The sequence below is a fragment of the Mus musculus genome, chromosome 7 (genome assembly GCF_000001635.26).
Source record: "Mus musculus strain C57BL/6J chromosome 7, GRCm38.p6 C57BL/6J".
Taxonomy (NCBI): Eukaryota; Metazoa; Chordata; class Mammalia; order Rodentia; family Muridae; genus Mus; species Mus musculus.
In genome coordinates this window covers 143187204-143213064 of record NC_000073.6, presented here as the reverse complement: position 1 = coordinate 143213064, position 25861 = coordinate 143187204, and the positions used below count along the sequence as shown (strand labels likewise).

General features: G+C 44.5%; 1 protein-coding gene across 8 annotated transcripts in view; it reads right to left on the bottom strand.

The window, feature by feature from the left end:
• Kcnq1 (potassium voltage-gated channel, subfamily Q, member 1) overlaps positions 1 to 25861 on the bottom strand; it is a 320174-nt gene that overhangs the window by 213986 nt on the left and 80327 nt on the right. For all 8 annotated transcript variants that reach the window (XM_006508492.3, XM_006508490.4, XM_006508491.4 and 5 more), the window contains 4 exons: positions 21535 to 21645; positions 20394 to 20489; positions 18721 to 18843; positions 17661 to 17802 (listed from right to left, as the gene is read on the bottom strand). In XM_006508492.3, the coding sequence (XP_006508555.1) occupies positions 17661 to 17802; positions 18721 to 18843; positions 20394 to 20489; positions 21535 to 21645 (472 nt within the window). The remainder of the gene's footprint in view (positions 1 to 17660; positions 17803 to 18720; positions 18844 to 20393; positions 20490 to 21534; positions 21646 to 25861) is intronic.

Here is a 25861-nt window from a genome sequence, read left to right as displayed (position 1 = left end):
AATACTGTCAATATTAAATGATCTATAGTAATTCCAAATTAGGAATAACTTAGATGTCTGTGGATGAGTGAGTGGTTAAAAATGTGGTTTATACATACCATGAAATTCTACCCAGCAACAAGTCTGAATTAACTACTGATATATAAAACAACTTGGATGAACATCTAGAGAATTATGGTAAATTCTAAAAATGGTCAAATTTCAAAAGATGTGTTTGATTCTATTTATATAGCAATCTCAAAAAAGCAGATCTATAGAATCAAGAACAGATTAGTGATTACTGGGAATTAAGGGATGGTAGGAGGGAAGACGGTGTGGCTATAAAAGGACAAACAGGGATCTTTGTGGTAACAAATAATATTCTGTATCATTGAACCAGTGTTTCCATCCTCCTTAAATTGCACTACAGTTTTGTTACTACTGGGAAAACTATATATGAGTTTTTCAAACTATAGATGATCTCTTTGCATTATTTATTACAAATGAATGTGAATTTCTAAAATTAGATTAAAAGCTTGAATTTTAGAAGTATGCAAAAGGAAACCAGTAAGAAAGTGGGCAAAGGGGCTTTCTGCTGAGCTTAATGACTTGAGTTTGATCCCCAAGACTCATATTGTAGAGGGAGAAAAGAAACTCCCACAAGTTTTCCTCCATTCTCCATGCATGTATTGTGGTATGAGTGTGCCATCTCCTTCCCATATCTGTGAAAAAATACAACTGTGCAAAGGATCTAAATACATATACCAGTAAAGAAGACATGTAACTGACCAATAAACACATACAAAAATATTCAATACCATTTATAAAGCACATCAGGACTGAAATCAGATAACAAAATACTAGGTAGACTTTTTTTTCTCAGCACTTTTTGGATGGAGTATTATAGATGGAAAATCATTTTTGCAGCTACCATAATAAAGACTAGTTCCAGAAAGCATCTTAATCAGGACAGACCAAGGTATTTTAAAATGCTTATAGTATACCCACAGCAAGTTCATCTGCCTCAAGGTAAATAATAGTGACTACACAGTGGAAAAACAGACAGTGCCTTAATGGAGTGATCAAACCATCACCATCATTGAATATATATATATATACACACACACATACACACACATCATGGGAAATGGTATCCTAAGAAGGACATTATATTGTTTCTGGAATATTCCAGATGGGAATCCACAATCTGTATCTAATTATAAAGAAATATCAAAGAAATCCCTCAAAAAGTGACTTTGATGTAAAAAGAAAAAAGACTAAGAGATACTAGAAATACCCAGGTTCACAGTAACTAAATATGCACAACCAAGGGCAACATAGAACATGGACTGGGCCTTGCACTTGGGGACAGCTGCACCAAAGGACTTTGTTGTGTTCACTGACAAGAGTAGAATATAGGCTTTGGGTTATTTCAGTGACTGTATGGATGTTTAATTGCCAAAGTTGATGTCTGTTATATCACTTTCAAAGGGAGGAAATGTGATGTTGTCATCCTCCTTAAACTGTAGTACAGTTAGGAAATAAATTGTTAGGAAATACACAGCAAAATGTCTAGGGGTGAGGGGCTGTAAAGTGTGCAATTCCCTTTCAAGTTTTGCAAAGGAACACAGTGTACAAATACACATATAAAAATATTGAAATGAAAAAGCAAGTGAGGCTGGAATGGTAATAAGTGTACCTCAAATCTTAATGAAGGATATGAAGATGTCTTATATATCGTTCATGCAGTTTTTCTGTAGTTCATTATTACTTCCAAATAAAACAGTTTTGTTATGTTTTAAAGAAACATCTATGAGATAGCACAATATTCCAGTGATTTTTGACTCAGGCTAATTTTGCCCTAACTCGGGGAGGGGGTAGATTTGATAATATGTAGAGAGTTGTGGTTACTTTATTTTATTTTTGGTTGTCACAACTGAAGGAATGCTGTGTTAGCATCCTGGCAGAAGCCAGGGGCTCTGCTAAACATCCTAAAGTACATGGGGCACTCTTCGTTGACAAAGAATTATCTCCTGCCAAATGTCAATGGTTCCGCAGTAGAGTATCCCTGCCCCACTTGGCTAACAAGATGGAAAATTTCTCTGCCAATAATGGCTGGCAGGGATGTCAGGAAAGGGGAACCCTGCCTGTGGAAATGCGAGGTCAGACAGCACTTGAGGAAAGCAACCTGGCAACATACATGCAATTTAACAATGCATCCATCCCTGTGTAAGGGGCTGAACTCCGTCCCCATCAATTTTCTAAGTTGAGGCCCTCATTTCCAATATTTCAGAATTTTAACAGGAGATCAGACCTTTAAACAGACAGTTAAATTGAGTCCAATTTTACTGGTGTGCCTATAAAGAAGGGGAAATTGGGATACAGAAAGAGTCCCAAAGTGTGGCTATATAGACAGAAGACACAGGGATATATTGGCCATCTGGGAGTTAAGGAGAGAGGTTTTAAGAGAGAAGCAACCTGCTGGCACTCCAATCTGAGTCTTGTGGGCTCCTGCTTTTTGAGAAGCCTCTCAATTCAGCATTTGTTTTTGACAACCCTGGCAAATGAAGTTTGTGAATTCACTGCATAGAAATAAAAGCCTTTATACTGGGAAGTGATTTTAAGAAAAACTTTTAGAAAACTAGCTTAAACCTAAAGCAAAATATATTTCAAGCAACGAAGAATATCACGGTATAGGCATACAAGGGAGAATGAAGGAGAGACTCTAAGATTTAAATAGAAGTGAGAGATGAACAGAATTGTTCCTGAAGCTCAGAGGAAGCTGTAGTAGTATGATTGTAAGAAAAGCAAGGGGCAGAAAAGCATGCATGCTGTGCCTTCCATGTGTTTCAAAGACAACAATAAGGCCTCTTCATGAGAGGTATGGTTTATTTCACTGTGTATTATATGGACATCAGGAAAACATTAGAGAATAAAATCATTGTTAATCAATGTAGGCAACAGAGAAGAAACATGCAGAAAAAGATTGTATATATACAATATAGTCAGCTGTAAATCTAAGAGCATAAGTAAGTGATATAATTTTTAAGAAAAAATACCCCTCTCCCCCCTCCCCCCCCCAAGATTTGTGGCATGAGGAATAAAATAGAAGGTTATGGAGCACAGAGTTGTCTGATAGGAGAGATTAAGGCTGGCATTGTTGCAGCTTGGGGTTAAATCTGAGGAGACAGACACCAGCGTTTTCACTGTATGCAGGGTAGAAACCGACATCCTCATATTTGTTCACTGCAGTAATTCTTGCCGTAGACAGATAGACTTTTCTTACCATTGTTTTAAAATTTTATTTTACTTACTTTATTTTTTGTGTGTACATGTGTGTGCACACATGCATATGTGTATGGACAGTGTGTGTGTGTGTGTGTGTGTGTGTGTGTGTGTGTGTGTGTGCGTGTATGTGTGTGTGTATGCCAGAGAACAACTTCCAGTAACCATTTTTCTCCTCATAGCATATGGATGCAGGGAATTGGTTTCAGGTCATCAGTCTTGGCAGAAAGTACCTTTACTTAGTGAGCTGGCCCCACAGTTGGAAGCTTGATTTCATTGATGTGTAATAGAGGCATAAAAAGTAGATGGATCAGGGTCACATAATAATAAATAGTGGGAAAGGGTCGTGGTCTCAAGAAGCATAGCTATAAGTAGTGCCCTGAACACTACGAATTTGCCTACATTTTTAAAAAGCAGAGCTGTAAAGGAAGGATTTAATTTCACTATTTCAGTTGGAAAATTGCTATTTCAGTTGGGGTAAAGTAAATAGAGGGAAAAAGAAATCCAACCAATTAAATAAATAAGTAAATATATATGGATGGATGTATAATCCATCGTCATGTATTTTATCTGTTTATACAAACAAATCTGAGCCCCTCAAATAGAGAAGGTATGTTTTTAACTTAGGTGGGTGGAATAGGTCACATCCCAAGCTAAAAATTACAAAAGCACTGGTCTTATTTTCAGACTTTGATGCTGCAAAGGAGCTCTTTTAAGAAAACTGGAGCTTTCACAGACTGCATGCTTTCACTGGGAGCCTATTAAATGGGAAATAAATAACGGTGATAAAAATGTATTGCTTAAAAATTAAGCAAACATTTAAAAAGAGCTCTAGATTAAAGAGAAAAAACAAAACACGAAAAATTATCAAAAAGGGAATGAAATTGGTCATATTTCATACCAAGCCCTACATATCACAGCTAAAGCTGTGATCAGAGGAAAAATTATAACTCTTAAAATGTCTCTTGGTAAAGGGACTTTAAATAAGTGAACTAAATATTACCCTTAATTAAGTTTTAAAAGAAAATACATAAATTAAAGATAATTAGGAAGATGGAATTAATAGATATTATAGTCCAAGATGACTAAGAAGAAAACAAATATAGACAAAGGTAATTTTCTGATAAGATAATAAACATAATATTTTAATAATTAACAGAATAACTAAATTTCTCATGAACTTGACTAAGAAAAAAGCAAGACTATAAAAGCACAGGCAAGAAAAATTTATAGAAAAGAGCATAAACTACTGAAAGAAAATTAGTTGCTACCAAGTGTCAACACAGTTGAAATGCTTCAGGAAATTACATAGCAATGAATAAATTATCCCTTAAAACATGCACTAAACTAATTTAGAATACATTACCGCAGAAAAGACTAAAAGCAATTACGATTTCGTATTAGGTCCAGATGGTTATACAATTTTGTTCTGTGTAAATTTAAAAGATTTTACACTTATTGTATGTGCATGTGGTCACATGTGCATGCAGGGTGGTGGTAGTGTGTGCAAATCACAGCATGTGTGTGGAAGCCAAAAGAGAACTTGTAGGAATTGGCTCTCTTTTTCCAACATGTAGGTACCAGTTATCAAACTCAGGTATCTTGAGCAGGCTTGGCAGCAGGTATCTTTACTCACTGAGCCATATTTCCAGCCACTGCTTAACCTTTAAAGAGACCATCATTCTAATGTTTTCAAACTGTTTTGGAACACAAGCAGACAGATCTTCAACTGCATGGCACTGCATTCACAAAGACATGGTGGAACCTTTTACACACTGCTGAGCCAAGAGATTCTGTAACTTACAGGATCAGATATCAGGGCTGTCCTTCATACTGCAGAAAGAAAGAAAAAGCCCATTCTCACAGTTTTAATGACTGATAGATCCCCAGCAAATAAGCAGATCTTCATAGATGGATATATTAGCAATTTGCATTGTTTTGCTACTTAGCAATCATAGCATCAGTATCTCCAGACAAAAACAGCTTTCAAATGTATAGAATCAATTTATAGAAGAGTTGAAGATTGCATACAGTTTTACTTTAGATAGTGAGATTGCATCACTCTTTTCTTCCAACATCAATGACTAAGGCCAAGTTTCCCTATATACTCACCAACGGAGTATTATTGGTGTCTTACTTAATAATCAAAGAAACAACCGTTGCTTATATTTGCACTCTATCATAAGTGAAACAGTCTGGCATTTTCCCCCCTGGAATCAGTAGCATTTCCTTTTTAAAAAATCATCCTCTCAATATAAAGAGCTTTGAAAAATTGAATGAAAATAATTCACTCTGTGTCTACAATATGGGTGGCAACTGTTTCCCCAGGTTAACACTTAAATTTTATTTTTGGTGGGTTTTTTTTTTGCTGTGCAAATTTTATATATTCTATTACCAGCTTTGCTGAGGTACAGCTGGCATATAATAAAAGGCACGTGTTTAAATTGTAGGATTTGGTAACTTTTGACATGTGTTGAAATCGCTGCCACAATTAAGGTAATGAGCATATCCAGTGCTCCCAGGAGCTTCCTCTTGCCCTTTTGGACTTCCCCTACCACTGCTCCACCCCTCGGTAATTATTGACCTTTCTGTCACTCTAGGTTAGACTTCATTTTCTAGAGTGCTGTGGTAACAGAAGACGACAGTATGAACTCTTTGTCTGGCTTCTTTCACTCACTGTAATTACTTGGTGATTCATCCATGTTAGGTGTATCAATAGTTCATTCCTTTGTACTTCTGAGTAGTATTCCATTGTATGGACACAGAACAACTTTGCCAAAAAAACTCTCTACTCAAATGTTGACTGCTTTTGGAATGTTTCCAAATGGAGAGAGAGAGAGAGAGAGAGAGAGAGAGAGAGAGAGAGAGAGAGAGAGAGAGAGGGAAACCATTAAACTGTTTTTCAGTGTTCCTGAATCATTGTGACCACGACATGGCATACAACTGGTTGAGTTCTTTCATGTCCTCACCAGTACCTGGTGAATCTCCTTAATTTTAGGCAATTAGTAGTTATGAAGTAGAGTCTACCTTTGTGCACTTCTCCAATAACTAATGATGCTGGGCATTGTCTTACATGCTTTCCTATATGTCTTCCTTGCTATGAAGTGTTGATTTAAACAATTTACCCATTTTTGTAATGTGTGAGTTTTCAGTTTAAAGTGTCCATCACATATTCTGAATATAAATTCTTTTTTAGGTATCAGGTTGTAAAATATTTTCAGGTTTGGGATAGTGAGCAATAATGTTTGATGTGCAAACATGGAAACTGGTGTTCAAATCCTCAGCATCCACGCTTAAAAAAAAAAAACTGGCATGAATGCACATAACTGTAATCCTAGAACTGTGGGTAGGGTGGGCAGAGACAGGCAGATCCTGGGAGCTTAGTGACCTGCCAGTCTGGCTGGAACACTGAACTTCCAGTTCAGTGAGAGACTGCTTGAGGAAAAGAAGGTAGAGAGCCGTAAAAAAATGAGGCTATGCCAGTGCCTGGCAAACACAGAAGTGGATGCCCACAGTCAGCTATTGGATGGAACACAGGGCCCCCAATGGAGGAGCTAGAGAAAGTACCCAAGGAGCTAAAGGGGTCTGCAACCCTATAGGTGGAACAACAATATGAACTAACCAGTACCTTCCCAGAGCTCATGTCTCTAGCTGCATATGTAGCAGAAGATGGCCTAGTTGGCCATCATTGGGAAGAGAGGCTCCTTGGTCTTGCAAACTTTATATGCCCCAGTACAGGGGAACACCAGGGCCAAGAAATGTGAGTGGGTGGGTAGGGGAGCGGGGGAGTGGGTATGGGGGACTTTCAGGATAGCATTTGAAATGTAAATGAAGAAAATACCTAATAAAAATTGGGGGAAAAAAGACAGCAATCATTTGTCCTCTGCATGTGAGTTCATGGGCATGCACAATTCCACGTGCACATGCAATGCACGCAAAACCAGAATGCTTTCTTTCAATATCTGTCTTTTTCATTGTGTCTTTCAAAAAGCATGCTTGAGAAGCCTGGCTAACCAATTTGTTCCTAATACTCACATGCTTTTGATGCTGTGTCAAAGATATCCTTAACTATATTGTTGTTGTCCTATAAGGTTTAGCCTTTGAATTCAGTTCTATGACCATTTTAACATGGTTTTGGGGAAATGATAAAAGTTCATGGTTGAACTGAATATCCAGTTTTTCCATCTTGTCTCCTCCCCACAGAACAAAACAAAACCTAGCATAACCTTTACATGTGGATTAGAAAGCACCTGTCAATAAATTTGAATGTCCACCTGATCCCCAGTTTCCCCCACTATCTGTTTGGTTTTTATGCTGACATTATACATCTGGTGTTCATCCTCAAACCTTGTTCATGTTCAAAGTTGCTTTGGTATTCTAGGTTATCTGCATGCTAGTCTTTGACTGGCTTTATACTGAATTTAGAAATCAATATTGAACCTTGTAATTTGTGAACCTAATTATATATCTATATTTATTTTTTTGAAGTTTCATCAGCATAGTTATATAGGCTCCAAAGGAGAGCTCTTTTGTCAAATAGATTTCTATGTTTCACATGTTTAGTGCTACTCAGAATAGTATTTAAAAGTTTCCAATTCTGCCTTACTTGTAGCTAGAATTTAGAAGTAGAATTGCTTTTTGCAGAGCTACTTTGTATATGCAACTGAATCCATATATTCTGGTGGCCAATCTGACACATCAGATTTTCTATACAGACAACCAGGAAATCTACAAATAATGCCAGTTTCATTTCTTTTCCAACTTGCTGTTTCTTACCTTATTCCAAAGGCAAGCATCTCCAACTTAATGTTGAATAGAAATCATAACACCAGATATTTGTACTCCTGACTTATGGGCAAAACGGATATTTGTTCATTGAATATGTTAACTGCATGCAGGCCTTTTTTTTTTCAATAACCTATTTCAATTGGAGGAAGCTTCTATTTTTTACTTCATAATTTTTTTTGCTAGATTTCTTTCAAGTACTTTCTCTGCATCTTCTGAGATAAATATGGCTTTATTTTGTCATTTATTAATATGTTTCATTTTCTTTATATGCCCCAGTACAGGGGAACGACAGGGCCAAGAAGTGAGAGTGGGTGGGTAGGGGAGCAGGGGAGGGGGAGGGTATAGGGAACTTTCGGAATAGCATTTGAAATGTAAATAAAGAAAATATCTAATAAAATAAAAAAATAATGTTTCATTTTACTAATTAAATTCAAACTAACTTTGTATTCCTGAACCCTAATTGATTCTTTTGCTTAAAATTTTTGGATTTGTGTTCACAAGTGATATTACCTACAGTTTTCTTATAATGTTTTTATAATGTTTATAATGTTTCTTTATAATGGCTGGGTTTCCTATCAGGGTAATGCTGGTCCCAGAATTTAAAAAGAATTCCCTTCATTAAAAGAAACCAGAGTTTGCTTCTTAAACATATGGCAGGATTCATCAGGAAGCAACATGGTCCCAGAGTATGCTTATCGTGTGTGTGTGTGTGTGTGTGTGTGTGTGTGTGTGTGCATTATCCATGATAGATAATTGGGTTACATCTGTCTGCACTTTACCTTTCCTAAGAAATTTTCCATTTCCTCTAAGTTGTAGAATATAGTAACAAAGAGCTGTACAGGATAGTTTTGTAGTTTTAAGTCCTGTCATTTATATAGAGCTGGGTATCTCACTTCTGACACTGACAAGTTGCGACATCACGCTTGCTCTTTGGTCTATCTGGTTAGTCACTTATTGATTTTCCTGGCCTTAAAAAAAATCAACAATGGTTTGATTATTTTTTTTCCTGTTTTTAGTTTCTTACGCCCCTCGCAAATTCTTATTTTCCTTTAGTCTACTTATTTTGGTTTATTTAGCTGTTTTATAGTTCCCAGTCTGAGGCCTTCACCGCTTGCGTGGTGCTATATGGTCCTCTAAGAACTGTTTTAGCAGTGTCCTATAAACTAGAGCTTGTTGTGTTTTCACTTTCATTTGATTTAAAACACTCATTTTTCTCTTAGGTTTCTTCTCTGACCCTGTGCTATTTGGAGACATGTTCTTTATTTTCCATATAGTTCAGAATTTGCCATCTTCTTAATTGATTTTTAATTTAATTCTACTGTGGTAAAAGAACATATGACTTGAGTAACTTTAAGTTTATAAAGTTTTTTCACAGCTCAGAATATGGTCTGTCCTGGCATGTGGTCTCTGTGTAGTTGGCAGCCATATCTATCCTGCTGTTCTCTACCAGCATTAAGTCAACTTGGTTCAAAGTATTGCTCAGATCCACATTTCTGTTGATTTTTGTGTCTAACGGTACCATCTCTAATAATAAAGACATTAAAATCCACAAAACTACTTATAGATTTTTTTCTTCTCCTTTTATACATATTATTTTCCTGTTTTTAGTTGTAAGTTGTTTTAAGAAACATCAACTCATGGAGCTGGAAAGATGGCTTAGCGGTTAGGAGAGCATACTACTCATGCAGAGGACTCTAGTTTGGTTCTTAGCACCTACAGTGGATAGCTTACAACTCCTGTAACTCCTGCTCCAGGGAATCCGATACCTCTAGTCCTATGCAGGCACCTGCAATTATGTACATATGCCCCTCCTATAATTAAAACAGAATAATTAGTCACCAATAATTTACGTGCTTTACATATGTGTCATAGGGTCTGATGTTGATTATTTTCATCATTATTTTTCTAAATAGTCACTAATTGGGACTTTATTTCTTCTTCAAAGGAATAAGTTTAAATGCCAGAAGCAGCATTGTTCAGAAGAGTAAAGTACTAAATAGATTTCTAACAACAACAACAAAAAAGTAAAGCTGGTAGGTCACTTTTCCCATCAGATTCAAACTAGTTTGTAGAGTCTATGTAGCAGGTGAACACCACAAAATTATTGGCATAAATATTTGCCTAGAAACAACACAAACCAGTTTCAAAAGAATTTAAAATGACAGGCATTAATGCTCATGTCACAGTAAGTAGATAAAAGCAGGATTAAAACTGAGCAGTCAATGTGGACCCAACCCAGGGATGACAGTCATCAAAGTGGGGGTGCACCCACTTTGTCATCAGGACACTGGGGATAGGAGTGAGAGGCCAGGTGTGGTGCTAATAAGAAGGTTCTGATTCAGGCTCAGAACACACCCAAGAGAGGACAGTTGTCCAAAACCCAACAGCCGTAAGACAGCAGATGGTTATTCTTTATCCTCTTCTCCTCTGTATTTGTGCTCCATGGTGAATATAATCTACTTTTCTAATCAGAAATATATATATATATATATGTATGTATATATATATATATACATATATATATATAAACTTAAAAGTGGACAAATCTTCCACTTAAAGATATACAATATAGTGTGTAGACTATTGGGCAGCTGTGTCAGATGGGAAAGTCCAGCCATGGGTCAAGACAGAAATGGTTGAGTAGAACACTGCTGGAAAAATGAGAAGAGACTGGGCTCTCAGAAGTCACATGACACTTCTAGGTGTAGAAGGGCCATTAACTGCCCACACATTGGTCAGTCTACTCACTGGTCATGCAGACTAGACTTGATGCAATAAACCGGAGGTGAAAAGGCAGGATCATAGAGTCATGTTCTCAAGGACAGCCTCAGAGAGAAGGGGAGTCATCAGGACACTGGGGATAAAAGCCAGAGGCCAGGTGTGATGCTGATAAGAACCTGATTCAGAACTTACCCAAGAAGCTCTGACCAACCTTCCTATTGGTCTCACCATAGCCTACATAACTATCAGTGAGGGAGGTTTTCTAACCCAAAAGGTTTTCTAACTGACCAACTTCCTCAGGTCTCTGAGGCCACCGAGTGATTTGTGACAACTGGGAAGATTAGTAGAAGTTTCTATTAAGTCTTGGGCCAGACACACCTGAGGCCCAGAACAGAAGTGCAGTGGTACAAAGAGCAGTAGGCCTCCCATTATCCTATAGTCAGGCCTGGCCCTTCCACCCTGGTAGCTCTGATGCAGCATGGTGAGAAGTCACAGAAGAGCTACTCTTACCCCTGCAGCTGGCACTGGCCTCGCACTTGGAGTTCCCCAGGGCTAATCTATAAGCCACCTGCCTCAGAGTAACATGAGTGCCTCATACAGATTCCAGGACCTAAGCACAGTCAACACAGCCCACAGTACGGAGACATGAGATGCTAAGTCTGCTGCAGGTGAGGTCTGGTCCCCTGTGTAAAGAGAACTTTCTCTGACACAGAGAGGAAACCTCTGTGTCTCCACTCCCTGCAAGTACCTGGGCAAGTTTGTGGAAAGAGAACACCTGCCTTGCATGTCCCTCTGGGATCACTCGATAAATGTGGCTCTGGAATCAGTCCTGAGAGCTGGTAAGAGAGCAGGTGCAGCTGGGCAGAGCACATCCAGCCTGAAACAGCTCACCTGTGACTCAGCCTGTGACTCAGCCTGCCCAAGTAGTCACCTGTGGAATCTGATGATCCCTAAAGAAAGAAGGTGAGTCTGGAATCTTTATGAGGCAAGAAGTGGTAACTGAGAACTGCATCCTCTACTTCCCAATGTAGAACTAGGCCCTATAGAGGCTGCAAACGAGTAGACTCAAGGGAAACATAAACAAAGCAAATGAAAAAGCCCACACTGGTGGGAAGGGAAATGAAGGAAATTCATTTGTCTTGGTCTATTCTTGCTGGTGAATAAAACCAAAGTTCCTTGCTTGACCTGTGTGACAGAGGCCAGCTTTCTAAGACATAAGTCTCCACCCCCAGTGCATGAGCTCTCTACAAAATCCTGTGTAAATCTGAGTCCCCAAAGACCCTGATTGTGTTCCCTGGGTTATCCTGTTTGGGAGTAATGTGGTCTCCCCCAGGAACCTTAGAGACAAAAGCTACTATGAAAAAGAGCACATGGTATTAGACTACAAGCACTGCAGAGGTTGTAATTATCAATAGATGTTGCAAAAATAAACACATTACCATGAATTCAAAATTAAAACTTGTGATGTAAACTATGAGAGAGGTACAAGCTGATTTAAAGCTCCACACAAGGATGCACAGAACTGGGAAAATCTAAGGTAACTAAAGGACTGCCTCAGTGGCCGGGTAAGGCCGTGCATGAGACATACCTGCAGTTAGCAACAGTAGCAGTATGGTTAGCCTGAGAAGGACATGAGATAGGCAAGGCCAAGCTGAGATGGTCCAACAGAAAATTCTAGGACAGAGGCTTGAAAGATAGTTCAGTCTGTAAACTGCTTGCTTTACAAGGACCTTAGTTTTATCTCCAGAACCGATATAAAAATGCATGGTGTGGTGGCATGTGTTTGCAATCCCAGCAATGTGGAAGCAGAGATAGCGAGATTCCTGGAGTTCCCTGGCCTAATTAATGAACACTAGGCCAATAAGAGACTCCATCTCCAATGAGGAGACAGTGTTCTGAGAATGATACCCAAAGTTGTCCTCTGGCCTCCACACATAAGCATATGTACACACACAGTTTCCGGTAGATATAGTAGTCACTTTGCTTGCTTGATGGAAGACATAAGCCCTCAGATTCAGTCAGTACCACAACCCGTGATTTAAAAAAAAAAAATCCACCATGTTGACACATCACAGTTTAGGTAACACCAAACTCAAAGGAGAATTTTCAGTCACCAGGAATGAAAAGGTCATGCACAAAGAGGTATTCCTATGTATCTTTCTCCCCAACTAAATCATCACCTAGGAGTGAGCACACAATTAAAAGATGCAACCCAGCTGCAGCTGAATGCTCACCAAGACCAGCCCTAGAAGAAGCCTATACTTAAGGACAAAGGAGGTCCAGTTAAACCTGCAAGCAAGCCTCAGAGGTTCACACTGTTAGCAATGTGAGCAACTAATGAGAAGAAGAATCTAAAAAAGATAAAATCAAAACACTGGGCAACACATTCCAGGAAGGGTGTGTGTGTGTGTGTGTGTGTGTGTGTGTGTGTGTGTACGTGAGTATACATGTATACGTGTGTTTGCATATGTGTATGTAAGTGTATGTGAGTACGTGTGTACATGTGTGCTTATGTGTCTGTGTTTGTGTGTTTGTGTATTTGTGTGTGTCAGTGGGGGATTAACAGTATACCTAGAACACAACCAGAAGTCACGGGGCTCAAGAGATGGGTCCACATGAGACAACAGTCAGCAATATATTTAAAATATAATCCTATGGGGACCATAGAAATTCACAGCCTGCCTGGATTGGAGTGGAGTGCATCCAGCAAGCACCTCTGTCACTAACAGCTTTGTGAACTGGAAGTCAGAGGTGCTGTTTGACACACATCAGCAGACCTACTGTGTGTGTGAGAATACTCAAGCCTTACCCACAGTGGCTACTAGTGTGGAGATGCCCACTAATCCTACATTGAGTCCTTAAGATCCCTATGGACAGCAGCAGTCAAGTTACCAGGGTCAGGTTCTCTGGACCTGAACTTGGACAATGGCTTCTCCATCAACCAGGGCCTTGGGTCTTGCTTTGCACTTCTTCCTTGAGCCTGGATATCAATCCCTCTGGGATGCTAGTAAGTTGAATGGCATGTGGCTTGAGTCCTCCAAGAGTGAGAGACAATACTTCTCAGGCCTATATGGTCCCCTGAACCCTCTCTGTTAGCATTCTGTCCCCTGTAAAGGTACAAGATCCTGGCAAGAGTGGTGGGCCTTTGGGGGAGTTGTAGACTTCTTTCTGCTTTCCACAGTGTTTCTTTACAGGAGGCACAGACCCATTTTTACTGCAGGGTAGCCTGAGCCCTAATGCTACCATAAAAAGACCCCTTACTTTACCTGCTTCCACCAGTCCAATTCCACCACACCTGCACACATCTCTTAGGTGAGCTTAGTAGAGTGTCCTTACAGGGGAGGTCCCCGCATGATTCTGGGTCTCTGCTAGTCATCTTTAGTTGGGACCAGCACTGCAGCTCACTTCTACCCACTGTATAGTAAAAGAACACTATACAGGTAGATTTTTGCACACCATGAACAGGTAAGTGTCCTCTGCAAGGACAAGATGATGGCTTCCTAGTTCTCATACACAAATGAGGTCCAAGTCCCGGTTTAGCCTGGCACTAGAAGTCAGTGTGTCTGCTTGGGATCTGCCTCGTGGGAGCAGGCACTCTGGGGCTTTCCCAGTGATGGCAACCCTCCCTCCCCGCCTGGGATTAGCACCTCGTCTCTATGCCAGAGTGCTCAAGATTCCCAAGAGTCTCTTGGGTGAGAAGATTGGGGTGTATCAGGTAACCTGTGAAGTAAGGGTTGCCCCAGATCCTTAGAGGGGCAAGACCAGTGGCTCGGTCTCTAAAATCTGGTGGCTCTGGACTAGGCTGACTTATCACATTAACAGAAAGAGACGACACGGTGTGGGAGCATTCCACAAGCAGTGCTGCTTTCTCTGCTCGTGCACCTCATTAACATGCCGCAGACATCACTGCGGACTTCATAACACTAAGCAGGCTGAATGGACGGCAGGGACACTGCTGCCCCGTATTCAGAAAACATCGAGTGATGCTTCTCCTGGGCAGGCACAGGGCTGCATCCCTGCCGCCTCTGCTCACGCCCAACCTGCCCATTAGCATTAGCAGAAAGCCCCTATTTGCATTGAGACAATGGTCCTACCCCTGAAGCAGAGCTGCAGGGGCACTGGGCATTTGTTGGCACAATTGCCCTTTGTGCCCGCTCCAGTGGGCAGGCGGGGAGTATGTCCCAGGGGCTCATGGAGATGTGGCCAGCCCCGAGCCAAATCCCCATGCCATCTGATGAGGACGCAGCAGCTTGGCGCTCAGTAAAGTGGGGCCCAGGCTGGGTCCTGACAGACGGGATGCCTAAGATAGCCTTCGAGAGCATAGAACAGCCATGGCCCCTTTCTTGAACACTTCCCACCCTCCTGCCAAGATGTGGTGGTGGGAACAATGACACGGGACACAGATCAGCTGCCCTTAGAGAAGCTGGACTTGGTAGGCTGGGGCCCAGACACTTGTTAGAAGAAAGATGAAGAATAATACTGTTGGTCACCCTCTGCTGTACCTGAAACTGTCCTTACAACTGCCAATGAGCTGGAAGTTTCTGGAGGATCCTGGAGCATTCTACTTAGTCACAAAACATTCTGGCAGGTCCCAGGCACTGGGAGGAAGTCTGAGAAGGGAGAGACACACCTACATGACAGCAGAGTGGAGGGATAGAGTGTCAACTCAGGAGACACTGCTACACACACACAGTTGGTCTCAACCCTTAGTTCCCACTCTACCAAGCATCCAACATCAGTGCCTCCTTCTTGCCAGGCACAAGACCTGGCCATTGTGGCACATGAGACTGGACACTCAGTCTCTAACAGGACACTCAAATGAAGCCTTCCCATGGAGCCTGGGATTCTTGAAGGTAAGCAGAACAATTCTGAATGAGAGGCAAGATTCTGATGGGAGAAACCAGGACCTTAGGAGCCAGCTCTAGGTAGTGGGTTGCCTATCATTGCTGTAGCAAACAAGTATTCAGGTAGGATGGGGAGAGAGGATGAGGTGAGCATTGGTGCCTTTGGCTCAAGCTTCCACCTCTCCATCTGGAAAAGGGCTCTCTCCTGACCTCAAGTACTGAGGTCCAACTATCACTTATTGTGCTTTTAGTCAGGTGCCCCCTCCACCCAGGACTGCATCTTGGGCAAAGTCTCTCCTCCCTGCCTTTGGGAGAGTGGTTCCTGGGCTGCCCCAATTCATGGGTACTCTGATCCCTTAGATAAAATGGCATAGCATTTGCGGAGAACCTGCTTGTACGTCTTCATGACACCTCCCGATTCTTTAGAAGAGGAACTTCCACGTAATAGTCTGTAAACAGATTGAGTCAGAGGATGAAGAACCTGTGGATGCTGGATGTCTGGACTATTTGCCTTAGCATACAGTCTTGGGAGGAAACAGCCAGCAGGACAGTGTAAGGGGCTTCCCAGGAGATGCTGAGCAAAAGGTATACGGTGACATGGGCCACATCCCAGGCCTAGCTCACAATCTAGCTTACTATCTCGATACCCATACTTTTCAGGGGAAGGAAAAGACCAGAACAGTTCAAACTTGAGTTATAGACAGCTGCTAGAGTCATTTACCCTGAGGTGGGCACTGAAGTTTTTAGAGATATATGAGAACTACAGGGGAAGTCCCTTCCACAGCCACCTATGCTGTCTCCCAGGGGTTATGCTGTAAACTCAGGAGACACTGCTGCACACACACTGTTGGTCTCAACCCTTAGTTCACACTCTACCAAGCATCCAACATCATTGCCTCCTTCCTGCCAGGCACAAGACCTGGCCATGTGGCACATGAGGCTGGGCATGACTCTTAGTGGCCCAGATACTGAAAGGAGTGTCCAGTCTCCAACAGGAGACTGTACATCCACATCTGAGACCAGAAATGTGAAAACCCCAGACCCACAGAGCCCTGTCTCCTGGGACAATGCTTGACCGTATGTCTTCATAATGGAAACAGCACCCGTACCTCCTGAGAAATCTCTCTGGTAAGGAGACCTTTTACTCCTGCTGTGGTCCCCTTCCAGTCCAGAGGAAGGATATGAAGAGTGCCCTTGCCTATCTGCTTTGTAACTGGTGACCCAGAGGCACTTCTAGGAGCATGCCATATTCTCACTGCATGGTCTGGAAAATATGCTTAACCTCTCTGAGTTCCCTTATCACAGAGCCTCACTATGACCTTACAGAGGAAAAGCTAACTAGGGCCCAAGCATGCAAACCTTTCACAGGCCTGCGGTCTTATCACTATGTCCCATGGGCTTGGCCTCACCCAAGCCATGGAAGGAAAGATACAGGGATATAGGATGGTGATGCTAGATAGAAACCCAGGGCTGTATAAGAAATGTATCCATCAAGACATTGACCCCTACAAAATGCCCTCATGGTTTCACCAGCTAGCCACTGATCCCCCCAGGGCCTGCAGAGACTTCATCTTTACCACCCTCACTTCTGGGCTTCCCCATCAGTGGGCAAACCTCCAAGAGGTCACCACAGCCATCTTTCAAACAAAGACCTTGGGTGCTAAAAGGAGAAGCCCAGTGAATAGAACACACATGTCACCTTCCCTCTTATGGCCAGGTCAGGCCATGCTGACCCTCAACATTCTAAACCAGTAGTAGGTATCCCTTCAACAGACTGCATAGTGATTACCACCTGAAACAGACTAGGAGAGCACGGCTTCAAAGCCGCCAGAAGCTTCTAAGTCTAGTCCAGTAGCAGAGACCTCAAGACATGCATCGTTTCCAAGGTAGGCAAGTGACTGTGTATGTGCTCTGCGGCCTTATGGACAGAGTGCCAGGGGAGGACTAGGGACAGGTGGCATGGAAGCTCCCCACAGCCAGGTTGACCCTGCTGTAGGGTCAGCACTGAATGTCCTGCCCCTGCACACATGGTAGCTTGCTTACCTGAGCTGTCATAGCCATCAATGGAGAAATGGTCTGGCCTCCTATCCTCTGGGGGATCATAAGTGATGTGAGGAACATTGAACATCTTCTCTCCAGGACTCATCCCATTATCCTTATCCAGCTTGAACTTCTTCTTCTTTACCTAAAAAGTCCACATGAGGAGTAGCAGTTCCTGAGCACTGTCTGCCAGATCTTTAACCAACCCCAGAGCACCCGTGGAGTCCCGAATCCAGGCTTGAAATGTATACCCTTGAGGGAACTTGGGTAAAGGGGCTGAGCTCCAGTTCCTGCAGATATTGATGAAATGGGGCTTCAGTGTGTTAGTGTTGCTGGAGGGTTTTCGGGGGTTGCTTGGCCCAGTGTGGCCCTCTATGAGCCACAGCCTAAGAAAGGCAAGCAAACAAAAATCCAATAGACTGTAAATATGCAGGCTTGCACCAGGGCAGTAGGGCTGAAGGCCAAGGCAGCAAAGAGGCACTGGGGCCTCTTTAAAGAGGTCTCTCAGAGAAAGTGGGGAAGCAGGTTGTGTGAAACCATGGAGAGGGAAGTGCAAGTTCAAGGGTCCAGTGACAGTTGGATGCTGAGAAGGTTGTTTTTTCAAGGAGGGGGGAGCAAGGAAATGGAAGAGCCCCAACCTTTTCCTCACTATTCCAGGCCAATGGCAGGACTCTTGTCCATAGCTACTGGAACTTGACTCTGTGGGCTAGAGTTCCAACACCTTCCTGTTCTGTCTGCTTTACCCAGTAAGGAAAGCCCAGCACCAGGGTCCTCTCAAGAGCTTCCTTACAGCAGCTGATGGAGCTGCCCTCTCCTATTCCAGAAGTACTCTCTTTAGGCCTATCATATCCTGGTCTTGGCAGTCCAATCTGGCTCCAAGGGTGGAGGAAATGAAGTCAACATGGATCAGGCATGGAGTAGACATCCTCTGACTTCAGAATGATGTGGGCACCCTAATGAGCAGTACACGGAGTGGCAGTGCCAGAGTCTCACACACCGCCTCTCCAGCTTCCTGTCCTGCTAACATGTAGTTCCCTTCCTGATGGCCAGTGAGGCTGCTTACCATGACAGACTTTTTAGGTTTGGGGCTGGGGGACAGAAGCGTGTGACTCCGAGCAGGCTTCCGGACATAGATCTTCCAAGTGGCTGAGTCAGGGTTCTCAGCGGCATAGCACCTCCATGCAGTCTGAAATCAGGCAGAGGGGAAAGGAAAGAAGGCTCATTGGTCCAGCCACTCAGCAGTACCTCTCAAAAAATCTTCATGTCCTCCCCGAGCCCCAAGCCCAGCTTGTTCCAAGGCCCCTTCCCTGACATCAAGGCTTAGCCCTCTAGAGGGCTAGGAAGGAGAAGGCCTCATTCATTAACTATCTGTTACCTGAGCCACTCCTAAAGAGAGCCTTGAGCAAGTCCCAGACATACAGAGATGCTCAACTAAGGCAGAGTTAGATAACCAGACTTGACTCAGAGGACAGTAGAAAAGGACTGCCTGAGCCTTTGTGAGCACCAGCAGGTTGTGGAGGGGTAGAGCCCCAGGGACCAGTGGGCGATGAGGCCTCCTGGGACTTCAAGGGCTAGACTGTGGCTACGAGGAGTCTCTGGTCACTACAGATGAAACTCTTGGCCAACATTCTAGAGGGAAATGCCCTCCCCATAGTCATCACATCAAGATGACCTGGGGAAGACACTGGAGGGGCCTAAAGGAGCCAAGGGAGCAAGAAGGGGGAAGGAACAGATACCAAAGCCTCTTATGGGGACATACCATGGTGACTCTGTCATTATAGGCCCTATGGGCATGAGAAAGTAAAACCAGTTGAAAGTTCTCTATGCTGGCCAGGCTTCTGAGTGACAGCCCCATGCTATGACAGCAACCTAGCATAGACACAAAATCCAGGCAGGGATACTTATGACCTGGGACAGTTGGAGCCCCTTCGAAGGGTTTTATGTCCCATGTATATGCCCTATCTGGGCAGCTCCATACCTCATGCAGCCTGCAGCTCCTCCCAGCACACTCCATGTTGCCTGTGTTTCCAACTCCCACCAGTAAGATCCCTGGCACATCTTCCACTGTGGGTATAGCTTCTGAAGGAGTCTTGTCCACAGACCATGCAGTTCCTGAGCAGTGGCCTCTGTGCTCAGCCGAGGAACTACATAACTGCCTGACTATGTTAATGTGGCCAAGGCAGGTTAGTGGGTCTGATTTAAGGTTTTCCAAGAATGAGAAGCTGTGGGGTCAAGCCAGGCCTGGGAAAGCCCACAACTGCAACTGCTGGCCTCGTGGCTGTTGCTGTCAGTGGCCAGGTAAATGGCTCTGGAAGGGCATCAGAGGAACAAGCTGGGGCCCAGAACTGTGCTAGAAGCTTAGATAAGACCATGAGAGCTACGAGCTTTGAGAAGGGCTGCCATGCCCCTCATCCAGGGTTCTGTCCAGATCAGAGAAGTCAGGAAACTGAGGCTGACCAGCAGAGTACAGACTGGCTAAGTAGCCATGGTCAGGCCTTGCCCTAGTCTGCAAGTATGGCCCTCAGTGGGAACAGCATGAGGAGCAGTGGTCCTGCATCCCTTTGCCCACCCTATCATCCTAATAGTGAGTACTTTCCCAGAGAGCCACCTCACCATGGGAAGAGCCGAAGCAAAGGGATCCATGCCTCTCAAGTAGTGGGCATGGCTGGGAGTGGTTCCAACACCCAAATGGATGTAAGTACACAGCACTGATAGCCTGCCGGGCGCACCGCATACCTGGATGAGTGAGGCTGCAGCTGGGATCTGCCGGTTGAAGTGCTTCTGCCTCTGCTTCTGCTGGACCTTCAGCGCGAACCCAGAGCCAAGTATCCCCTGGTAAGGGACAGAAGGTGCCCACTGTTACATAAGCCATGCTAGCCAGTGCCCAGCAGAGGATGAGGGTCCCAATGAAGAGCAAGAAGCAAAAGCATCTGGATACCAGGTTTGCACAGTGCCCAGGGCTGTGGCCAGGCAGGCACTATCAGAAGGTGGGTTTGAGACAGCAGATGTCACATGCGGGCAGTCTCCAGGCTCAGCCTGCCTGGCCTTGCCAGCTGGGGAGGCAGAATCCATTTCTCAGAGTCGACTCAACATGAAGCTTGGCTCTAGAAGAGACCTGAGACTCTACACATTTCTTGGCACCACCTGTGGGAATCCAGGTAATTTAGCCATCACCCCTTGCCCCTGGGGCAGAGGATTCCTAACCCTAGGAGAGGGGGAGTTTGAGGCTGTCCTCAGCAAGAAGCCTACAGCTACTGTAGCCAGCAGTGGCAGAGATGGAATACTGACTCTGCAGCTGGGGACACACACTGTGTGTCATGACCCATATATATGTGTCACACATGCACATATAACAGACACTTGAACACATATCATCTCCCATGTGTTACAGAAACTCATGAAACATAAATAATATATGGATACGGAACATGTGTGCAAATATAGGTATATACATGACATACATGGAATCACAAATACACACACATACATATGTATATATGTACACATAAACAGTACATATGGTAAACATGCTATTCAAATGTAATACAGACACTTGTACATGTAACACATGTATACAGTATATGCACACAACATGTATAAGACACACCTACAATGACAGATATATACAAGTAACCAGTATTTCTCCCACCTAGCACACATGTGTAGACATAGGTTTGTGATTTTTGGAAAAGTCACAAGACAGAGCCACTCCTGGCTATAGAGCAGACCTGCAGGTTCTGCCCAGTCTGCTCCCCTGTACCTTGCCGCTTCTGTGAAGTACCACAACAAGGCCTCCTTACTCTACTTCAAGGAATGCCTAGAAGTTGGGGCAAGGGTGAGTGGGAAACAAGGGAAAGGGCTCTTAATAGGTACCCACCGCTGGGAGTGCAAAGAAGGATATGGCGAAGACAGAGAAACAGGAGGCGATGGTCTTCCCAACCCACGTCTGAGGTACCTTATCCCCGTAGCCAATGGTAGTGACTGTGACCTGCAAGGAAGAAGGACTGCAGTCAGTGGTGGGCTGGCTGAGAGCCTCAGAAAAGACACCTGCCAGCCCCAACACAGCGGCTTGATGACAAAAGAGACCAACTTAAAACCCTGCCTACCAGGATAGTGAGGCGCGGTTCTGAGAAAGTACCAGGAACAGCAATATGGTGAGTTGGTTCAAGCTTCTGAGTCTCCTAAGTCCTTCAACTCTGATTACCACAGATGGCACAGCCCTAGGCTTACAGATAGATTGGGGTGTGCAGGACAGGCAAAGAGCTCAGAGCCCACCCACAGGGACCAGGCTTCCTGCCCCATCGAAAAGATCCCTCTCCTGGCCACCAAAGTTGCAGTGCACTGGCCCCCAGGAGGCCGGAAGCTCCCACTGAGGCCAGCGGTCCACAAAGCCCCAGGATGGGGCTGACATGCTGCTTCCTGCCACCAGCCCAGGGATCCAGATGTTTTATTTTTCCTTTTCAGAGAGAATAAGGCAAGGCTCTAGCCTTCTTCTTAGTGGGGGAGCAGCGTCCAGGGTGTGCAGTGGGACAATAGGAGTGAGGGGCTGCCCCCCCCAGGCAGTCCCCTGCTGACATCTGAGGTTTGCTCCTGGGGCCTCTGATGAGGGACTTGGGGGCCCACCCTGGCTGTGCCTAACTGCTAGGTCACACCATGAGGCTGCCTTGGGCCTGCTGGGAGAACAGGGTGGTCACATTCACTAACACGAAGCCCTTGGGGTCACAACACACTGTCCAGATCAGGCCATCAGTGAAGGCAGGTCAGTGTGATGGGATACCCTGCCCACTCAAGGTCTTTAAAGTCTGATCACTCTAGACACCTCAGCTGTCACCCCTTGGGGCCAGGTGACAACCACCCAGCCAAGACCTATATGAGAACCTCTAAGTGAACCTCTGCCCAACAAAGATGGGGCCTGGGGAACACCATCGAATAGACTCCAACCAAAGTGAGGCCCAGAGAGGAAGCCTCAAGATCCCCACACTATCCAAGCCCATGGCCATCACTACCCACTCCATTTCCAGATGGACTTCTGTGGACCACAACTGTTCCCCAGTGGCCACTGAAGAGGAAGGGAAGGCAAGAGAGGCATGGGGGTCAGAAGTTAATATGTACATATCGTGAGCATAGAGATAAGTGCTCAGAGCCTAGGCAAGCACTCTGACCAACTTCAGCAGGGGAGCAGAGGACAAGGACAGCAAGAGTGACCCCACAGTGCCAAGTCTGTTGCTTTGGCCAGTATGTTAACAGGTCATGAAGCAACAGGTCAATTTTTCCTGGATGGCAAACAACAGAGCAGGCTACAGCTGGGCCCAGGCCATCACTGGGCCACCCTTCAGTGCTGTACCATTAAATAAGAGGCTGCATGCATACTGGTGTTTTCTCCCAATTGCCCACATGAAATCTTCCCCACAATGTCATTATCCTTAAAAAAATCCACACCCTACATGAACAGAGGACATAGCAAACCATCATGTGAAATCTTCCCCACAATGTCATTATCCTTAAAAAAATCCACACCCTACATGAACAGAGGACATAGCAAACCATCATGATGGCTGGGCCCTTTAAAGGGACCAACCTGGTCTACATATGTGGGCATACAGTTGTAAACATGCTTCACATGGAGACAAGGACACCCATTCACACTCATATGCACACGAGGGAACATGGGGCCACTGAGTGAGCTGAGGCACCATGAGGGTGCACATACACACTGCGTAAGTTCACAAAGGGGTCTAGAGGTTATACTCAGGACTGACAGCCAGGGCACGTGCTGTCCAGACATCTTATACACACACCTGAAACCACTCACATGATGTAAGTTGAAGACAAGCCATTCCAGGGACGGAGGACATGGCTGCCTGCAGGCTGTGGGATGAGAGGGCTCAGGAGAGCTGAAGCTCCTCACAAGTGACGTCTTCCCAGAGGGTGTGCACCCCACATGTGAGAGCTAACCCACAGCTGCCTTCTCTAGGGAGACAGGCACATGACAGGAGCTACTTGTGAAAGCAGACCTGGGCTGGAGCCAGCAAGAGTTCAAGATCACCTGGGATATATGGCTTATTTGAGGCTAGCCTTGGCTATATGAAACCCCATCCAAAAATGGGGGATGGGGAGGAAAACATCTACAAAGGTGGAGGGAGAATGGCCTAGAGGGCAAGCTGGGAAGAAGCATGGGTGAATTGAGAGGAAACTCCTTATGTAGGTAAAAATACCTGAGGCCATGCCTTTTCCCTATAGGCTTAGCTGTCCCTCCACTCCTTGGATCAGTAGGAGAAAGGGCCCAGTGCAGTGGTCCTGAGTGCTGGTCAGTTGTCTGTTGGAAGGCACCTAACCACTAGGACCCTCTTTCTCCTGGGCCACCACAGAGCTCCGAATCTAGTTTATGAGTCCTCTCTCCCAAGTAGCCTGTCCCTATCAAGTTGTTTTTCCCCAAGTCACAGACTCAGCAACTCAGGAATGGATCATTTTATAGAGCTGTTTGGAACTTGTCCCCAATGGCTAGATCTGCAAGTCTCTTGGGCCAATGAACAGAGGGGACCTTTCAAGGGCCCAACTAACAATAGGTCACCTGAGTCATACACACTTGAGTTCATAGATTGCTGTCCCAGTGACAGAACCTGTCGGGCAGGCTCTGTATAGTTCATGGCTCTCCTCGTCCCCCTGAACAGGCCCCTGGGAAGGATTTTCAGAACTAGTAGTACCTAGTCTCCTCCTTTTGAGTCTAGAGGTAGCCTGGCTGAGAATCTCCAACCACAACCATTCCTGAAGCTCACCTTCTGCATGCTCACTGACTTAACTTGTCTATATCTATTAACTAGCTGTGCCCAAAGAGGCTAGTTGGCATGCCCATGGCTTCACAGCTGATGCCTGGTGGACATGGGAGGTGAGTACAGATTGGTCTCTGTGTTGACCTCACAGCGTGTCAACCTTGTACCTTATGCTTCACTACTTCCTGATGCTGTCTGCTTCCTCGTGGTGAAAGGGTTTCTGGGAAGCTCTATTCCTGAGATTTACACAGGCAACTCCTCAATAACATGATTTCAACCCATGTTTAGCACCACCTAACCTGCTGAGTCTGTATAATAACTCTAGGCACTGCTTACTGAATAGCAGCTACAAAAAGATGGACATGCTTTGTAGAGACTCCTCATCATTCTATAAGGCCCAACTATAAAGATTCCTCCTCCTTGGGAAGAGCTTACTAGCAAGGAGTCTGGCAGGCCTTCAGCCTTTGCTGCATAATTCTCATAGAACCAACACAGAAGAGGAGAGGGCTTAGTGCTACCAGCCCTGACCCCTGCTCTGGCCTTCACTTCTCCATAGTCAGATCAATCCTGAAGAATAACGTCTCTCGTGGATAGTTCCACGAGGCTTGCATGTGACTATCTAAGAGACTTCCTCAACTCCAAGGCCCTTCTGTCCTAGCTGTGCAGGATGCAGCCCAGCCTGGGAGGTGGGAACTTTCCAGAGCCTCCAGGTGAGGAATGAAGAGCCGTCAGACTGGGTTTTTTAAGGGACTGAAATACAGGGTGGGGTTTCAGCCTGCTCACTTGAAGTTCTGTATTTAGCCACTCAAGGTAAACAGAGCCCAGCAGCCGCCTGTTTTCAGAGACCCCCAGGCATTAAACAGAGGAGCCCATGTTTGCAGAAATGCCATTTTCCTGCACTCAAACTGTAATACAAACAAATGCATTCTGTTTCAAGGGTAAAGGAAAGCTTGAGGGGCTCCCCAAATACTTCCCAGCCCACACTTGGACATTATTTTAGGGGGTTCTGGGTTCCAGGGACCTCACACCCATGTGGGTATTCCCACTGGAGAAAGGGGATGCAGTCCATGAAGTTTGCTTTCCAGCTGTAGGAACTCACAATCTATGAAGACAGGGCCACCTCACAAAATGCTGCCTGGATACCTACATTCTGGACTTATCTGTGTCCCCCACATGGCTCACCCAGCCTCACCCCAGATTATGGCCTTCCTTCTGGGTCTCCTGGGTGGACCCTAATCCAATGCTGCATGTCCATGGGAAACACATAGGAGCGACACAGGATCCTAGGGCTACCAGAAACTTAACTTAATACTAAAAGTCCCTTCCCAGAGTCTACCAAGTGAGTGTGGCCTGCCCATGCCTCGGCTTCAGACTCTGGTGTTCGGAGCAGAACAGGACATACTGAATCCACCTATTGGCAGTGAACAGGCTTTC